Genomic DNA, 19095 nt, shown 5'->3' with positions numbered 1-19095 from the left:
TTAGTCATTAATTGCAACGCTTCAGAATCAAAAAGCTGTAGAAAGGAGTAAGGGATTCCTGTCTGTGTAGCATCTGAAGTGTGATCCGTGCTTTTTCTCGCCTAGTTCCTTAAAACATGAGTTAGCAAGGTTGCCCTTTCACGTCACTGGAACTGGGGGGCCAAGTGGCCCAAGGTCACACAGCTGGTAGAAGAAGTAGGATGGGCCTCTTTGACTCAGCTGGTTTTAGACCTGAGCCCTCCGAGCCACAAGGCTTTTGGGAGGCCTTGCGGGCTGTGCAAAGTATATTGCAAGTGCAATAGACTGTTTTCACTTTTCACACCCAGTAGGTGGGATGTGAGGAAATAGATAAGCTCCGATACCACTGATGACAGTGTAAACTAGATCGGCCTTTCTGGAAGGCCTTCTGATGTTACATAAAGCTTCCCAGTTCTTTTTTCAAGACCAACATGAAAGTGATATTAAGACCTAAATAAAACACACACACACACACATCGAAGAATCCAGGAATCACTCTTGGAGTTCCCATTGTGGCCCACTAGTATCCACGAGGACACAGGTTCAGTCCCTGGCCTCATTCAGTGGATTAAGTATCCAGTGTCGCCGTGAGCTGCAGTGTAGGTCACAGATGCTGCTCCAATCCTGTGTGGCTATGGCATAGGCCAGCAGCTGCAGCTCCACCTTGACCCCTGGCCTGGGAACTTTCATACACTACAGGTGTGGCTCTAAAAAGGCAAAAACAACGTTTGTATTAGTTATTCTTGCTGTGTAACAAATTGTCCCAAAATTCGATGGCTTACTAATACAGCTCTTTATTATCCCACAGTATCTGTGGGTCAAGAATTCTGGAGTGGCTTAGCTAAGTAGTTCTCATCCTGGGTCTCCCGAGGTCGTCATCAAGGGGGAGGGTGGTTGCTTGCGTTCATCCAGAGCCTTGATGGGGCTGCAGGATCCACTTCCCAGGTGGATCACTCACAAGAGTGTTGGCAGGAGGCCTCAGTTCTTTGCCAGGTAGGCTTCTCTGTAGAAAGCTTGAATGTCCTTGCCACGTGAGAGCTGGCTTTCACCAGACCAGTGAGCAGAGAGAGAGCAAGGAGGAGGCCACGGTGCCGAACCATCCCTCCCCGTCTAATACCATCCCTCCCCGTCTAATACCATCCCTCCCCGTCTAATACTCCTGTTGTTAGAAGTAATTCACTAAGTCCAGCCCCCATTCAAGAAGAGAGGAATTAAGCTTTACTTCTCCTCCTCCTTCTTCTCCTTTTTCCTCTTCTTCTTTTTTTTTTTTTTTGGCTGCTCCAGTGGCATGTGAAAGATCCCAGGCCAGTGATCAAACCTGTGCCATAACAGTGACAACACTAGATCCTTAACCTGCTGAGCCACCAGGGAGCTCTCAAGCTTTACTTCTTTAAGGGTGTCACATAATTTGTGGATATTTTTAAATCCCCGTAATGTTCAATATCCGTTTCTACTTTTAAAAAATACCTTCAAAAATAAGGATAGATCTTCCTGCTGCCAAATCCTGAGATAAATTCTTGCACCCACTTTCTAGTCCCCATCTTGAAATGAAGGCTCTATTTTTCCTTCTCTCAAACTCAGTCCTGCCGCTTGTCCTCTGGAGTCTCTCTGCAACCTCCTGAATGTTACCCTTTCTCCTAAATCACTGCCTTACAAACACCCTCTAGGGTCTCATCTTCAAAATGAAATATTGTTCCCGTCGTGGCTCCGTGCTAACGAACCTGACTAGAATCCCTGAGGGATGGGGGTTTGCTCCCTGGCCTCACTCAGGGGTTAAGGATCTGGCATTGCCATAAGCTGTGGTGTAGGTCACAGATCTGGCGTGGCTGTGGCCGGGCGTAGGCCGGCACCTGCAGCTCCAGTTTGACCCTAGCCTGGGAACCTCCACTTCCCACAGGTGCGGCCCTAAAGAGCAAAAAAAACCCCCCAAAAAAACAAAACATTGCTCTGACCCATTTCACCACTCACTTCGTAGCTAAAATTTTTTTTTTTTGTCTTTTTGCTATTTTCTTGGGCCGCTCCCGCGGCATATGGAGGTTCCCAGGCTAGGGGTCGAATCGGAGCTGTAGCCACCGGCCTACGCCAGAGCCACAGCAACGTGGGATCCGAGCCACGTCTGCAACCTACACCACAGCTCACGGCAACGCCGGATCGTTAACCCACTGAGCAAGGGCAGGGACCGAACCCGCAACCTCATGGTTCCTAGTCGGATTCGTTAACCACTGCACCACGATGGGAACTCCGCTAAAATTCTTGAAAGAATTGTCTGTACCCTGTTTCCAGTTTGTTATCTCCATTTACTCTTCACTCAGTATCATTTGGCTTCTGCCCTAAATTGATTTTTCCAAGGCTGCCGACAGCTTTCTTTCTTTCTCTCTTTTTCCTTTTTTTCACCAGCAGCGTACTTATTGCCAAACCCGGTAGCTACTTTTCTGTCCTCCGATCGTGCAGCCTCCAAGCAGCAGTCAGCACCATCCGCCGCTCCGTTCTTCGGGCACCGTTTTGGATGCCGAGGCACTGCTGTGCCCTGGCTCCCCCTGCAACTCACGTCTGTCCTCGGCCTCTGAAGCCGCGGTGCCCCAGGACCTGGGGCCGAGCCTCCTCTCCTTGCTGGGTACTCACTCGCTGGAATCTCATCCGTTCTGGTGTTTTGTTTTTTAATTCATCTGGCGTGTACGGTGTGTGCCGCCAGTTCAAACCTTTGCAGATTCTCGTTGCACCAGTGAAACGGATATTTCCACGCGACCTTGCGCATCAAATCTGACATTTCCAAAACGGAAGCGCTTTCAGTTCCGTTTCCCTTTTAAACTGTGGACCGTCTCATTGAAGCCGAGAGCTGGGAGTCGCTCCGAATTCTTGGCTTTCCTTGATCGCCCATTTCCATCCGTGAACAAGCCCCGTCTCCTCTGTTTCCACAATATATCACGAATTCTTCTCTGTCACCGCCACCTTTTCACTGACTGTCACCTACTCTCCCTTAAATGACTGCGACAGCCCCCCTAACTTCCACTCTTGCATCTCTGCGGAGACAGCATGGGAGGACACGAGCAAAAATTTTATGCTACCGCCGATCAAGAAAACTGGACAGAGGCCACAAAGAGTCCTCAGAAGAGGAACTGCAGATGCTTTGACACCGGTGAAAGATGTTCACCCTCACTCGTAATAAAAGAAATATAAATGAAAATTACGATGAGGTGCCACATCGTCACATTGACGCTTTTGTTGATAGGGTTTTTGGAGGGCCGTTAGGTAGAATCCATCAAATCAAAAAATGTGCAGGAGTTCCCACTGGGGTGCAATAGGTTGGGAATCCGACTGCAGCAGCTCGGGTCTCTGCAGAGGCGCCGGTTCTATCCCCGGTGTTGCCGCAGCTGTGGCATAGGTCATAGCTGCCTCTTGGAGTCAGTTCCTGGCCCAGGAACTTCCATATGCCATGGGTGGGCCATAAAAAGAGAAAAAAAAATAATGCACCTGTTGACCCAGCATACCTTCTAGGAATTTACTTGCAAATGTGTGCTAAGAAATATGTATGAGGACATTTTAATATCATATATTATAAGATTGGAAACTAAATATCCATCATAAAGAAACTGATCAAAAATGTTATGGTAAGAGGGATGTATTCATTCCTCTCTTCTGCACACAGTTCTTTCTCTTTTTTTATTTTGTTTTATTTATTTATTCGTCTTTTTTAGGGCCACACCCACGGCATATGGAGGTTCCCAGGCTAGAGGTCGAATTGGAGCTGTAGCCACTAGCCTGTGCCACAGCCACATGGGATCTGAGCCGCGTCTGTGACCTACACCACAGCTCACGGCAACGCCAGATCCTTAACCCACTGAGCGAGGCTAGGGATCAAACCTGCAACCTCATGGCTCCTAGTCGGGTTCGTTACTACTGAGCCACGACGGGAACTCCATTTTCTCTCTTTTTAGATCTCAGCTAAAATGTCACCTCCCCTGAGAGGCCTTCCCTGGCCATTTTTTCTAAAAGAGGACCCCCTCTTTCTTCTCTCACTTGCCATAATTTGCAGAAATGTTAGTTCCCTTGTATTTTTGGCTCCCTCTCCCTGTAGAATGGACGCTCTGAAGGGCCAGCCTAGACATTTTTCACTGTTGTAGCCCCAGCATCTAGTATAGTACTTAGCACTTAGTATTGGTTGACTGAATGATTGAAGAAATAAACTGCTGAATCTCAAATAAAAGTCCACAGTATCCTTGTTGGTGAAACATAAGTGTTCCCATTAAATTTGTGAGTAAAATCAGAATGTCAGGTGTAGGGAGTTCCCACTGTGGCAAAGCAGAAGCAAGTCCAACTAGTATCCATGAGGATGTGAATTCAGTCCTGGCCTCACTCGGTGGGCTGGGGATCTGGTGTTGCTGTGGCATAGGCTGGCAGCTGCAGCTCCAATTGGACCCCTAGCCTGGGAACTTCCATATGCTGCACTTGCGGCCCTAAAAACGAAAAAAAATTCAGATGTGATAATGTGGTCTTCATCCCCCACCCCCTCCACAGGGCTGAACTCCCATATGATGGACTTTTCTAAGTATTAAGAGCAATGGGAGCACGTTTTGTTACAGTAACTATTACATTTAACCTGAATCTAAGACTATAATCTGGTCTTTCAGTCCTCAGTTCCTAAAATAGCTCCAGAACCATAAACGTTATAGTGAAAGAAGCATCTTCCTATTCATGACAAGCCCCTTTTAACCACACCTGACTTACGGTGATGAGGTGACTTTTGGAGAACCCCCTAGGGATGGAGGCTGGTTGCCATGGGAACCAAGCACAGGGTGAAAGGGTTGGAACTTTATCATTTTTTTTTTTTTAGGGCCGCACCTGCAGCATATGGAAGTTCCCAGGCTAGGGGTCTAATCGGAGCTGCAGCTGCCAGCCTATGCCACAGGCAGAGCAATGCCAGATGAGAGGGTTGGAACTTTAAACCCCACCTCTCAGCCCTCTGGGATTGAGTTCAGTCACTAACTGCCAGTGATTTGATCAACCACACCGCCATTAAACCAGAAGGGATGGGGTTTGGAGACTTCCAGGTTGGTGAACGCGTAGGGGGCATGGTGGCTCTGTGCCCCTGCCCACATACCTGGCTCTTAGGCATCTGGTTGTTTCTGAGTTGTGTCCGTTGGGAATAAAATGGTAATCTAGTAAGTAAAATGTTTTGAGATCGAGCTCATCGGTCTTTGAGATTGAGCCCTTAACCTGTGGGATCTGACGCCATCTCCAGGGAGATAGTGTGAGAATTGAGTTAAATCATAGAACAGCCAGCTGGTGTCACAGTTGCTTGGTGGGTGTGGAAAAGTGCAGTGGAAGTGGTAGTATTGTAGGCGGTGGTTGAGAGTGGAGGTGGCACAGAGAGTGTTTGCCTTTACCAGGGATCACTGTTAATATTGCACAGTATTCTGGAAGCAGGAACAAGACAATTGGACAAGAAAAAGAAATAAGAAATTCAGATGTTGGGAAGGAAGAGGTGAAAACAGTAAAGCCATGTGATATGACTATATGTACTTGGGGGGGGCGGATAAAATGAACAGAAAATGTAATGGAAGAATGGTTTTTCTGGGTTGGCCATTTGCTGTTATTGCCTTGGCTAAAGTGGTTTTGCTATGTAGGGATTTTTATTTCAAACTTTTAAAAGGTTGCAAGAATTTACTTAGACTTACATGTTGTTTGCATTGCCTGTTTATATACACATACTTTTTTAAAAATTCTGAAACTTTGGAAGATGAATCAAAGCCACTGTGTGTAGTTATTTCCTAAGAATTTTTTTTCTATAACCAATTCATCAAAATCAGGAAAATTTAACTTGAATCTAAGACTATAATCTGCCACCCATAGTCACATTTTATCTGTTACCCCAGTAATATCCTCTGTAACTACTTTATCTCCTGCATATAACCCCACGATCACACATTGCTTTAGAGCTGACGCATCTGTTTGGTCACCTTTAATTTGGAAAAGCTATTTCAGTTCTTGACCTTTAGATTTTGGAAGAGTATCAATCTTTATTTTGTAAGGTGGCCCCCAGTTTTGATTTGTCTGATGTTCCCTTTTTTTTTTTTTTTTTTTTTTTTGGTCTTTTTTCTATTTCTTGGGCCGCTCCCGCGGCATATGGAGGTTCCCAGGCTAGGGGTCTAATCGGAGCTGTAGCTACCGGCCTACGCCAGAGCCACAGCAACGCGGGATCCGAGCCGCGTCTGCAACCTACACCACAGCTCACAGCAACGCCGGATCGTTAACCCACTGAGCAAGGCCAGGGACCGAACCTGCAACCTCATGGTTCCTAGTCGGATTCGTTAACCACTGCGCCACGACGGGAACTCCTGATGTTCCCTTATTGCATTGAATTATGAATACACAGAAGTGGCGTTGTATCCTTGGTACCATCGTGTCAGAAAGCACCTGCGTGCCTCCCTATTGTGATGATGGATTTGACCGCTTGGTTTAGATGGTCTTTGCTAGGTTTCTCCTGAAGTGTTATTATTTTTCTCTTTGTAATTAGAAAGTCCCTGGGAAGTGACACTTTTGAGACAGTTTAAGTATCTTTTCTTCAAATTTTTATTCTCTAGTTTTAATATCCGTTTAGGATTTTCTAACCCCCTGATTCTCCTTCTAGATTTATGAGCTGCATTCTACTACAAGGAAGAGATTTCCCTTTGCCCCTCATTTACTTGTTTAAGATGGACTCGTTGTTTTATTTGATTCATTTGATGAGTTACGCTCCATTATTACATGGTAGGATTTTTAACCCATTTTCTGCTTCTTGTGATGTGATTTGTGGTCATGCAGAATCTTGCTACCTTCATTTTTGCTCTTCTGTAGGATTTTGTTTGTTTAATTTGGTTTGGTCTGGGGTTTTTTTGGCTCAAGCGCCCACAGCACTCAAAAGTTCCTGGGCCAAGGACTGAATCCCTGCCACAGCAGTGACAATGCCGGCTCTTTAACCACTAGTCTAACAGGGAACTCCTGCTTCCAGAGCTTTTAGGCAGGTTTTTGTTTTTGTTTTTTTGTCTTTTTGCCTTTTCTAGGACCACTCCCTCTGCACATGGAGGTTCCCAGGCTAGGAGTCTAATCGGAGCTGTAGCCGCCAGCCTACACCAGAGCCACAGCAACGCCAGATCCAAGCCGTGTCTGCAACCTACACCACAGCTCACGGCAACACCGGATCCTTAACCTACTGAGCAAGGGCAGGGATCGAACCCGCAACCTCATGGTTCCTAGTCGGATTCGTTAACCACTGAGCCACAACAGGAACTCTGTTTTTTTTGGTTTTTTTTGGTTTTTTTGTAGGCAGGCTATCTAACATACTTTGTTACTCATGCATTTTAAAAGTCTGATGGGGTTATTCCTGCTGTGGTGCAGTGGGTTAAGAATCCAACTGCAGGGGCTCTGGTCGCTGCAGAGGCAGGGGTTCGACCCCCAGTCCAGCCCAGTGGGTTCAAGAATCTGGTGTTGCTGCAGCTGTAGCGTAGGTAACAGCTACGGCTTGGACTTAATCCCTGGCCTAGGAACTTCCATATGCCATGGGTGCAGTCCTAAAAAGACAGAAAAGCCGAGATGTGGAGGGTTGGGGGAGCAGAAGCAACGTCCTTGAGCACAGGAGCTCTTTCGGAGCTGAGATTGATGTCAAGAGGGCGGCTGAGTTTGTCGTGGAGTTTGGTACAGTGAACGGAGAAGCAGGTAAAACCAAGTGGGCCGCCAGCAGGTGGGGCGGCTGCCTTTTGCTGCTCTTGCTTTGACTTCCCGCCCTGCCTTTGGCATCTGTAGATTTCCATTTCTTCGACCTTCACTTAAAAAAAAGAAGAACATTTGTGTAGTTTTGTTAAAAAAAAAAAAAGCTACACAAATGTTCTTCGTCTTTTTAGGCCTGCACGCATGGCATACGGAAGCTCCCAGGCTAGGGGTCGAATCAGACCTGCAGCTGCCAGCCTACACCACAGCTCTGAGCGAGGCCGGGGATCAAACACGTCCTCATGGATGCTAGTCAGGTTCATTAACTGCTGAGCCACTACGGGAACTCCCACATTTCTGAGGGGGGGGGGGCGCGGCAGTGGTGCTGTCCTTGAGTTAGTCCAGTGTGTTTTGTTGCTAGAAGAGAGAAATTTAAAATAGGTTCTTTGAAAGAATTTAAGAGGCCTTGATGTTGTACTAGAAGAGGAAAATTATACATAGAACAGATCAGACTATACAGTATATAATAAATGGTAACTATTTTGAGTGTTCAGAAGAATTCTCTAGCTTTTTAATTGTGTACTCAGTTAAAGGTGGAAAAATTCAAAACATAGCAGAAAATGCCAGTGGAGGAGCTCCCGTCATGGCTTAGCAGAAACGAACCTGACTAGCATCCATGAAGATACAGGTTCCATCCCTGGCCTTGCTCAGTGGGTTAAGGATCTGGCATTGCTGTGAGCTGTGGTGTAGGTCAAAGACGTGGCTTGGATCTGGCGTTGCTGTGCCTCTGGTTTAGGCCAGTGGCTACAGCTCCGATTCAACCCCTAGCCTGGAAACCTCCATATGTTCCAGGTGCAGCCGTAAAAAGACAAAGAATATATATGCATATCAATAGAGTTAGTTTAAGCTTTATTATTAACGTGTGTGTGTGTGTGTGTGTGTGTGTGTGTGTGTGTGTGTGTCTCTCTCTCTCTGTCTTTTTAGGGCTGCATCTGCGGCATATGGAGGTTCCCAGGCTAGGGGTCCAATTGGAGCTGCAGCTGCTGGCCTACGTCAGAGCCACTACCACAGCTCAAGGCAACGCTGAATCCTTAACCCACTGAGCGAGGCCAGGGATTGAACCCGAAACCTCATGGTTCCTAGTCAGATTCGTTTCTGCTGCACCACGATAGGAACTCCCCTTTAAGTGTATTTACTTTTTTTCCTATCAAGTACATATTTGTAAAAACCATCTTGCCCCAATCCATCCCATCTCTCAGGGAGAACTGTAATTAATATATTGTCATAATACTTTCCAGGTTTTTCTACATATATTTGATCACTGCTTCTAACTTTTTTAGCTTTCTCTGGAAAATAGATCAACTAACTAAATACTGCCTGCTTGCAACATTGATTTCATAATCTAGTCAAATTTGCTAGTATTTTAAAGTCAGGGGCTTTATAAATGCGTGTGATTTAAATTATCCAGATCAGAACAGCCTGACAGTGAGTTCTTTAAAAGGACAGGACACAAAACTGACCTTTGTTTCTGAATTAAATGTTTCTTTGACACAAATAATGAAATGCCAGTCTTAGCTTTTCGTGTGTGGGTTTTCATGCAGCAGTAAGTACAAAGCAGTTTTAAAGATTTGACTTGTTTGATGCCATACGGATTTCTACTTAGCACATTTTGGGGTGCTTTTTAGGAGAACGAGGGACTAAGAACTGCGGAACGTGGTTCCCAGCATGGGGAAAATGAGCGAAGAGCATCAGCCCAGAAGGAGAAATCACTACAACAGAAGACTGAAGATGAAAAGAAAACAGCAGAAAGACCTGCCTGGGAGGCCGAGAAGACCGCAGAATCTAGAAATGAGGTACGGATGTTGGACTATCCCAGCTATACCATTTTGACGTTAAGGTAGATTGTTACGGCTCTTGGTAGTTTGTATTGAGAAAATTGTCAAGTAAATCTGACATATGAAAATATATATTTTAAAAAATTGGGGATGTGGTTGTTTGGTTTACACAGGAATTGCCCACAGAATGTTATATCTAGTTATACTCAGGTTTTGTATGTCTGGTTCAACTCGAAAACTTAACCCAGGAATTTGCTAGTAGATTTTGCTGTGTTTACAAGGAATAAAGAGAGAAGTCTCAACCAGCCACGTTGGCCAGGTCTGGGAAAGTAAGCTGGGGGACCCCATAGGCAAATCCCCCTCAATCCGACTGGGACCTGGGCTTAAATCTCCTGGTGTGCCATGCTGAATGGGCATCCAGGAGCCAACTCCGGCCAGGCCAAGTAGGAGACCTCATCGGCTCCTCTGTGTCTAACCACACTCATCTGCAATGCGAAGAGTATGGAAAGAGGAACTCCAGGTGCCAGGCCGAAGGGATGGCTTCTTCCTGCAGCCTGGCCTTCCTCCCTTCTTTCACTGGGGACGTAGTCTGCACTCTGCTCTGCCTGCTGAGTCCTAAGCCACAGGCCTGGCAAACAGTGCTCCACATGGGTCTAGAGGTTCCGAGACTTAACTGCTTGGCACTTTGCCTGGAAAGTGACACCCGTGCAGGTCTTGCTTGATGGTTCCCTCAGCCCTGACTTGCCCCAAGTGGCATTTGGGGCTGTGTCTTAAACACCCTTGAAGGACAGAGTACCATGCCTTGGCCCTCTCAGGCCATCGTCACTGTAGCCTTGACTGTGCAACGTCTCTGCTGCTTTTGCCCAACCACCTCCGCCGCCCCAGCCGGCCTGTTCTAACCTGTTCTGAGGAACTCGTTCTTCCCTACATGTTGGGTGAAATCTGGGACAGGCCCTATGACTTAAAATCTAGCAGTTGATACATAGCCAGTGTAATTCTCAAAAGCTCTGAAGTGCAACTTCTCACCTCCTGTCCCTGCTGCAGCCTCAAAGCCTGGCCTGGCTGCGTGGAAAAGGGTGTGTGAGGCCAGCTTCTCAGTTTTCCCACCTCTTCCTCCCTTGCTTGTCTTTGGGCCGAGGGTGCGGTGGGTGGCAAGGGCTCGGGAAAGGTGTTCCTTGGCTGGTGCCAGTCTGAAACTGGTTTCAAAACTGCTTATTTGTTGAGTAGGCACTTTCATTTCGTGTGTTCTTTGGAGCCCGCCACCACGCAGCTGGGAGTCCTTCACCTGCCCTTGTCTTCACAAAGACACCTCCAGGTGGCCTCTCAACCCTGTACTGGTCCTGGAAACCTGCATCTCACCTCTGTCAGTTCAGTCACTTCTCTACGTGCAGCCCTTGCTTGGTCTTTTGCTCTTTATATTTTTCAGGCAAGCTCTGGATGCTCATCTGCTGTATCCCCTAAACAAATCATACTGCTTTTTTTCTTTGTCTTTTTAGGGCCGCGCCCGTGGCATATAGAAGTTCCCAGGCTGAGGGTCTGAGGGCCTACACCACAGCCACACCATCAGATCCAAGCTGCATCTGAGATTTACGCCACATCTCATGGTAGCACTGGATCCTGAACCCACTGAGCAATGCCACGGATCGAACCCACATCCTCATGGATACTAGTTGGGTTTGTTACCGCTGAGCCATGACGGAAACTCCCAACTGGCATTTATTTCCGTTCTCTCAGGTGACAACCCTGGAAGAATACCTAGGATGACCTGACATAATTTGCTTCTTTCTAGCCCCACCACCAGCCTGGACTTAGACTGCTGGCTGTTAAAAGATTAAATACACAGTACATATAGGTTAACTCATTCTTTCTTCCCCCTACAGACAAGTTCAGCTTATATATTGTTTCATTTTTTTAAGGAACAATAAATGTGTCCACCATATTCTTTGACTACTCCTAGACATCTGTGTTCAAAATCCAATGAATTCTTGACTCAAAATAGAACTTTGTACTTTATCTTTATGTGAAGATTTAGGAAAGAGGGTGGCTGCTGTCTACAGTTAAAGCACAAGGCACAGGCCCGTGCGTTTCTGAAGAGAAAGAAACGAATGAGAGGGTTTTCTGTTAACAGAGGGGAGGGCAAATTTAAGGGGAACACCAAGGAAGAGAGAGGCCCCCATGACTAGCAACTACCTGAAGCCAACACTCTCAGGGCGGAAAGGAACCTGGGGGAAAATACAGCTCAGTAAAGACCTGGAACTGGTGAGAGGTCTCTGAGAAACTGTTACACCTTCCTCGCGCCCATCTCTTGCCTCTGTCTGCTGTGAAACCAGCCATCGGGCTGGGTTGCTGGGGGTTATTCTGCTCCTTAGCCCTCCATTCCAGGGGCACTGATGAAGAGGGAACCGTAAAAGATCTATGGAAACGTCTTTGACGAAGGATCAGTCCATAATTCATTTTAAGCAGAATTATCTTAATACCATACGTGGTTGTTCTAATTTCTTTCATGTTATTTATCAACACTTAAGCATTGTTTTTGTGATGTCCATTCTCACACACTTGTTACAACAGGCACATTTTGGACTAATGAATCAAGTTTCTGAAATTTTTTCCTTTTTTTTTTTTTTGTTTTTTTTTAGGGTTACATCCACATGGCATATGGAGATTCCCAGGCTAGGAGTCCAGTCAGAGCTACAGCTGTTGGCCTACACCACAGCCACAGCAACACAGGATCTGAGCCGCATCTGCAACCTACACCACAGCTCACAGCAACACCAGATCCATAACCCACTGAGCGAGACCAGGGATCGAACCTGCAACCTCATGGTTCCTAGTCTAGTCGGATTCATTTCTGCTATGCTACAATGGGAATACGAGTTTCTGAAATTTCTTAACTAAGAATGATTTTTAAATAATCCAGTACGTGGGTTCCCGTCGTGGCTCAGTGGTTGACGAATCCGACTAGGAACCATGAGGTTGTGGGTTCGATCCCTGGCCTTGCTCAGTGGATTAAGGATCCAGCGTTGCCATGAGCTGTGGTGTAGGTTGCAGACACGGCTCGGATCCCGAGTTGCTGTGGCTCTGGCGTAGGCCAGCGGCTGCAACTCCAATTAGACCCCTAGCCTGGGAATCTCCATATGCTGCAGGAGCAGCCCTGGAAAAGGCAAAAAGACAATAATAATAATAATAAATCCAGTAGGTGAAGAAGTGCATTCCCCACTAAGACTGCATCAGTTGCCAGTTAAAGAACAAGAAATCTTATCCACTGATTTACCTTATATAAGTCCCAAATTGTCCACAGAAAGCTTTGTGTTACTATGGGCCTTGAAAACATAACTTCATGGAAAAATGAATCTGTGATTTAAACAACTCCTAACAAACAGAAGTCCAGGACCAGATTGCTTCATAGGCAAATTCTTTCAAACATTTGAAGAGTTAACATCTGACCTTCTAAAACTATTCTAAAAAACTGCAAAGGAAGAAACACCCAAGCTCTTTCTATAAGGTGTCCACCTCACCCTGATACGAAAACCAGACAAAGATACCACAAAAAAAGAAGGGAGTTCCGTTGTGGCTCAGTAGGTTACGAACCTAACTAGTATCCATGAGGATAGTGGTTCGATCCCTGGCCTTGCTCAGTGGGTTAAGGATCCAACTTCACTGTGAGCTGTGGTTGTAGGTCAGCAGCTGCAGCTTCGATTGAGAACTTTCATATGCCATAGATGTGGCCCTAAAAAGCAAAAAACAAAAACCAAAACAAAAATTACAGGCCAATATCACTGATGAACACAGATACAAAAATCCTTAACAGTAGTTTCCACTGTGCCACAGTGGAAACAAGTCTGACTAGTATCCATGAGGACATGGATTCGATCCCTGGCCTCAATCAGTGGGTTGGGGATCCGGTGTTGCCATGAGCTGTGGTGTAGGCTGGCAACTGTAGCTCCAATTAGACTCCTAGTTTGGGAACTTCCATATGCCTTGGGTGCAGCCCTATAAAGAAAAAGGGGAAAAAAAAAAACCTCAAAAGAATACTAGCAGACTGAATCCAACAATACACCATATTAAATCCCATAATCATGTGGGATTTATGCCAGGATGCAAGGATTTTTCAATATCTGCAGATCAATTGGTGTGATACACCACATTAACAAACTAAAGAATAAAAACCATATAGTCCTCTCAATAGATGCAGAAGAAGTTTTTGACAAAACTCAACACCCATTTATGATAAAAACTCTCTAGGAAGTGGGCATAGAGGGCACCTACCTTCACATAATTGCTAACGTGATACTCAATGGTGAAAAGCTAAAAGCATTTCCTCTATGATCAGGAATAAGACAAGGACATCCACTCTCACCTAATCAACAGAGTTTTGGAAGTCCTGGCCACAGCAATCAGAGAAAAAGGATCCAAATTGGAAAAGTAGAACTCATTGCAGATGACGTGATACTATACGTAGAAAAAATCCTAAAGATGCTACCACAAAACTACTACTAGAGTTCACTAATGAATTCGGGGAATGTGCAGATACAAAATTAATACCAAAAAATGGCTGCAACTCTATGCACTGATCGAAAGATCAGAAAAGAGAAATTAAGGCAAGAAACAATCCCATTTACCACTGTATCCAAAAGAATAAAATACTTAGGAATAAACTTACCCAGTACAGGCAAAAGACCTGTGCTCTGAAAACCCTAAGACACTAATGAAAGAAACTGAGGGTGATACAGATGGAAAGATACACCATGTTCTTGGATTGGAAGACTCAATAGTGTTAAAATGACTGCACTACCCAATGGCATTTTTCAAAGAACTAGAACAAACATTTTTTTGTGTGGAAACACAAAAGCCAAAGCAATCTTGAGAAAGAAAAATGGAGTTGGAGGAATCAGGCTCCCTGGCTTCAGACTATACTACAAAGCTATAATACTCAAAAACAATGTGGTACTGGCACAAAAAGAGACATACAGATCAATGGAGTAAGATAAAAAGCCCAGAAATGAACCCATGCACCTATGGCCAATTAATCTATGACAAAGTAGGCAAGAATACACAATGGACAAAAGACAGTCTCTTTCAATAAGTGGTGCTGGTAATACTGGACAGCTGCATGTAGAAGAATGAAATTAGAACATTGTCTAACACAATATTCAAACTCAAAATGGATTAAAGACCTAAACGTAAGAACGGGTACTGTATAAAACTCCTAGAGGAAAACATAGGACATTCTTTTTCTTTTGGGGACCACATCTGCAGCATATGGAAGCTCCCAGGCTACGGGTCAAATCAGAGCTGAACCTGTCAGTCTATGCCACAGCGCTGCCACATCCAGAGCTGCATCTGTGGCTACACCACAGCTCATGGCAACGCCAGATCCTTATCCCACTGAGTGAGGCCAGGGATGGAACCAGCATCCTCATGGACACCAGGTGGATTCATAAGCTGCTGAGCCACGATGGGAACTCCAGGACACTTTGATATATACTGATATATACACTCTTTGACATAAGTCGCAGCAGTCTCTCTTTGGATCTGTCTCCTAAAGTAATGGAAATAAAACTTAAAAACTTCTGCTCAGCAAAGGAAACCCTAAACAAAATGAAAAGACAGCTTACGGGGAATTCCCTGTTGGCCCAGCAGTTAGGAGTCTGGCATTGTCACTGCTGTGGCTCAGGTTTAATACTTAGCCTGGGAACTTATGTACGCCAGGAGTGTGGCCAGGAAAACAAAACAAAACAAAACAAAAACCTATGGGATGAGAGAAAATATTTGCAAATGATGCAACTGACAAAGGATCAATCTCCAGAATATACCAACAGCTCATATAGCTCAATGAAAAACAAAAAAAGATCTAAACAGGCATTTCTCCAAAGATATACAGATGTCCAAAAAGCACAGCACATGAAAAGAGATAGATGCTTAACACACAATAAATGCTGGAGAGGATGCGGAGAAAAGGGAACCCTCTTACACTGTTGGTGGGAATGTAGATTGGTGCAACCACTATGCAAAACAGTATAAAGGGTCCTCAAAAAAACCCCTAAAAACTACCATATGATCTAGCAACCTCACTCCTGGACATCTATCTGGAGAAAACCATCACTCAGAAAGATACAGGCACCCCTGTATTTTTATAGTAGTTAAGACATGGAAGCAACCTAAATGTCCATCAACAGAGGAATGGATAAAGAAGATGTGGTACATATATACAATGGAATATTACTCAGCCATAAAAAGAATGAAACAATGCCATATGAATTAATGCCACATGGATGGACCTAGAGGTGTCATACTAAGTGAGCCAGTGAGAGAGAAATGCTATATGCTATCACTTGAATGTGGAATCTAAAAAAATAAAGACACAAATGAACTTTTTCCAAAACAGAGACTCTCAGACATAGGAAACAAATTTATGGTTACCAAAAGGGAAAGAGATAAATTAGGAAGTTGGGATTAAAATACACACACTACTATTTATAAAGTAGTATCAACAAGGACCTACCATATAGCACAGGGAACTCTACTCAATGTTCTATAATAACCTATACAGTAAAAGAGTGGGTATATGCACAACTGTATCACCTTGCTGTTCACCTGAAATACAACATTGTAAATCCATTAAACTTAAAGAAAATTAAATTGACAAAAAAAAATACTTAGTACTTAAGAGATGAATAGAATGTAAAACCCCAAAATAGAAGGCCAGCCTGGAAATACGATCTGGTTATCAAGATTAAGCCTAAAAACCCCAGGCAACCACTTAAGTCTTTTAAATGTAAATGAAGCATCTTTTGTGTTTTTTTAGAGACATCAAAATGGAACAGAAACATCTTTTTCTCTGGAAGACTTATTTCAGTTGCTTTCCTCACAACCTGAAAATCTGCTGGAGGTAATTGAAACCTTCCCTGGCTTTTATCCTTGCAGGAAAATAATTGCACTAAGTTATCTGTCAATAAACATAACTTTTTTTGGAGTTCCCATTGTAGTTCAGTGGTAATGAATCTGGACTGGTACCCATGAGCACTAGGGTTCAATCCCTGGTCTCTCAGTGGGTGAAAGATCTGATGTTGCCATGTGAGCTGTGGTATAAACTGCAGATGTGACTTTGATCTGGCATTGCTGTGGTGTAGGCCAGCAGCTACAGCTTCAGTTCAACCCCTACAGCCTGAGAACATATGTTGTGGGTCCAGCCCTAAAAAGGGTATAACCTTTTTACCTGCAATACATAGCAGTTTAAAGTAATACTTGAACACAGATTAATTTTATGTATCTGTTCTTCCAAATAATCACAAAGGCATAATCAAATTAACAATCCATGTTAAATCAAAATGGCAGTAAGTACTTGACAAAATATGGCACACCTTTGTTTTTCTGGCAGCATTTGAGTCTTGATTACACTTTGTTGGGTCTGATTTGCTTTAGAAAGACACCCATCCCACACCACGCCTTCCAAGTCTGTCTCAAATGGATTCAGTTTGCCAACATAGGAAGAGCACTACATCTTAAAAGCAGTTTAGATTTTAGATTTAATAAGACCAACTTTTATACTAACCCAGTTTTGTCACAGAACAGATCTGTCTAGTATAGCGTACTCTCATTTGTGCGCACGTGTTTTCCTCTTGCATGCATTATTTAACCAAAGAGAATTATTCATAGCCAACAGTGTATCCTTACAAAGAGGAATTGATGAGAGAAAAGTATTGTTAGGTACTTTAAATACTGTTGAAACATGTTTAATGGGTGACACTGTGGGTTAAGAATCTGGCTTTGTCAGTGCAGCAGCTGGTGGGCTTGTTGCTGTGGTGCAGGTTGATCCCTGGTCCAGAAACGTCCACATATGGAAAGCCCCCCCCCAAAAAAAAAATTTTTTTTTTTTTTTTGCATATATTCAGTGTTTTTCCCTTTCCTTTTTCAGGGCATCTCACTGGGAGATATTATTCCTCCTCTTCCAGGAAGTATCAATGATAGCATGAATTCTCCTACACATAACTTTAGCCAGGCTATAAGTCAAGATGTGAATCTCCATGAGGCCATGTTGCTGTGTCCTGACAATGTTTTCAGAAGCGATCCAGCACCACGGATTTCACAGCCACAAGAACCATTTCTGCAGTTAAATTCTACTTTTAATCCTGAACAGCCCTTTCCTGGAACTAATTTGACAGGATTTCTTCCACTTGACAGTCAGGATCTTCTATATGACCTTGATATAAACATATTTGATGAGATAAACTTAATGTCCTTGGCCACAGAAGGCAGCTTTGATCCCATGGAAGTTTCTCAGCTTTTTGAAGAACCAGATTCTGATTCTGGACTTTCCTTAAACTCGAGCCTCAGTAGCACCTCTGTCACCAAGTCTAATTCCTCTCACTCTATATGTGAAGGTGCTATAGGTTATAGTGACCTTGAATCTCTTTCCCAACATGATTTTGAAGGGGCTGTAGGCGGCTATCATGCAGAGCCCAGTAAGCTTTGTCACACAGATCAGAGGAGTGTTTCTCACTTTCATGAGGCCCTTGCATTTCAACACATATTACACAACCACACTTACCACATACAGCCAAGTGCACCAGAATCCAATTCTCAATCTTTCTCATGGCCTGGGAAATCACAGAAAATAAGGAGCAGGTGCCACAACGATACAGACAGAAACTTAAGCCGTGATGAACGGCGCGCTAAAGCTCTGCACATCCCTTTTTCAGTGGATGAAATTGTCCGCATGCCTGTAGAGTCTTTCAACGGTATGCTAAGCAGACACTACCTGACAGATTTACAGTTGTCACTTATCCGTGATATTAGACGAAGAGGGAAAAATAAAGTTGCTGCTCAGAACTGCCGTAAGCGCAAATTGGATGTACTTTTGAATCTGGAAGATGACGTATGTAACTTGCAAGCTAAAAAGGAAACCCTTAAAAGAGAGCGAATCCAGTGTCATAAGGCTATAAACATAATGAGACAGAAACTGCATGACCTTTATCATGATGTTTTTAGTAGATTAAGAGATGATGAAGGTAGGCCAGTCAATCCAAGCCAGTATGCTCTTCAATGCAGTCAAGATGGAAGCGTTTTGATTGTACCCAAGGAGTTGGTGACCTCGGGCCACAAAAAGGAAAACGAAAAGGGAAAACGAAAACGTGAAAAAAATTGAAGACGGATTCCACTAGTATGCACAAAGTAGTAATGTTCAGAAAGTGATACAATGGGCCACACACCATTCAATCTGCTTCAAGGCCTAGCTCATTTTCAGTATCTTTGTAAGTAATGCTACTTGAGTCAGTCTGGTGAAGGCTACACTTTGAAGCTATATGGATACGCTTAGGATTTCATTATAACCTGGGGGAAACAACTTTTCATGAAATCCTCTTAATAGTATGTACAAACAGGGTGACACGAAAACTTCATTAACAATCCACTTTTGTGAGCTAGTCACTTCAAGGAGAGCAAACACCATTTTCATTTAGTTAGCCCTTAAGTATAGTGATTTCAGAAGCTATTTTAGATTATTATTAATACTTTTTCTGTGGAAATAAATTTTATACCTGAATTTAAAAAGTACTAACTT

The 19095-nt window shown here is 44.1% G+C and overlaps 1 protein-coding gene across 3 annotated transcripts in view; it reads left to right on the top strand.

Annotated features, from left to right (window-relative positions):
- The window catches only part of NFE2L3 (NFE2 like bZIP transcription factor 3), a 31250-nt gene extending 12165 nt beyond the window's left edge, over positions 1-19085 (top strand). The window contains exons 2-4 of one of the 3 annotated variants that reach the window (XM_003360190.5): positions 9387-9554; positions 16342-16425; positions 17452-19085. In XM_003360190.5, coding sequence (XP_003360238.3) covers positions 9387-9554; positions 16342-16425; positions 17452-18681 — 1482 coding nt within the window. In that variant the 3' untranslated portion in view covers positions 18682-19085. Of the gene's footprint in view, positions 1-2415; positions 4223-9386; positions 9555-16341; positions 16426-17451 lie in introns of those variants that run through there. The other 2 variants (XM_085005670.1, XM_085005671.1) reach the window with 2 other exon arrangements.
- Positions 19086-19095: the final 10 nt, after the last annotated feature.

The sequence above is a fragment of the Sus scrofa genome, chromosome 18 (genome assembly GCF_054392235.1).
Source record: "Sus scrofa isolate SSC_HxYL_T2T_F1_AM1 chromosome 18, Sscrofa_HxYL_maternal_Yorkshire_Landrace_v2.0, whole genome shotgun sequence".
In the NCBI taxonomy this organism is placed as follows: Eukaryota; Metazoa; Chordata; class Mammalia; order Artiodactyla; family Suidae; genus Sus; species Sus scrofa.
Note: the sequence above shows the minus strand (reverse complement) of the source record. Positions and strands in the feature narration are given on the sequence as shown.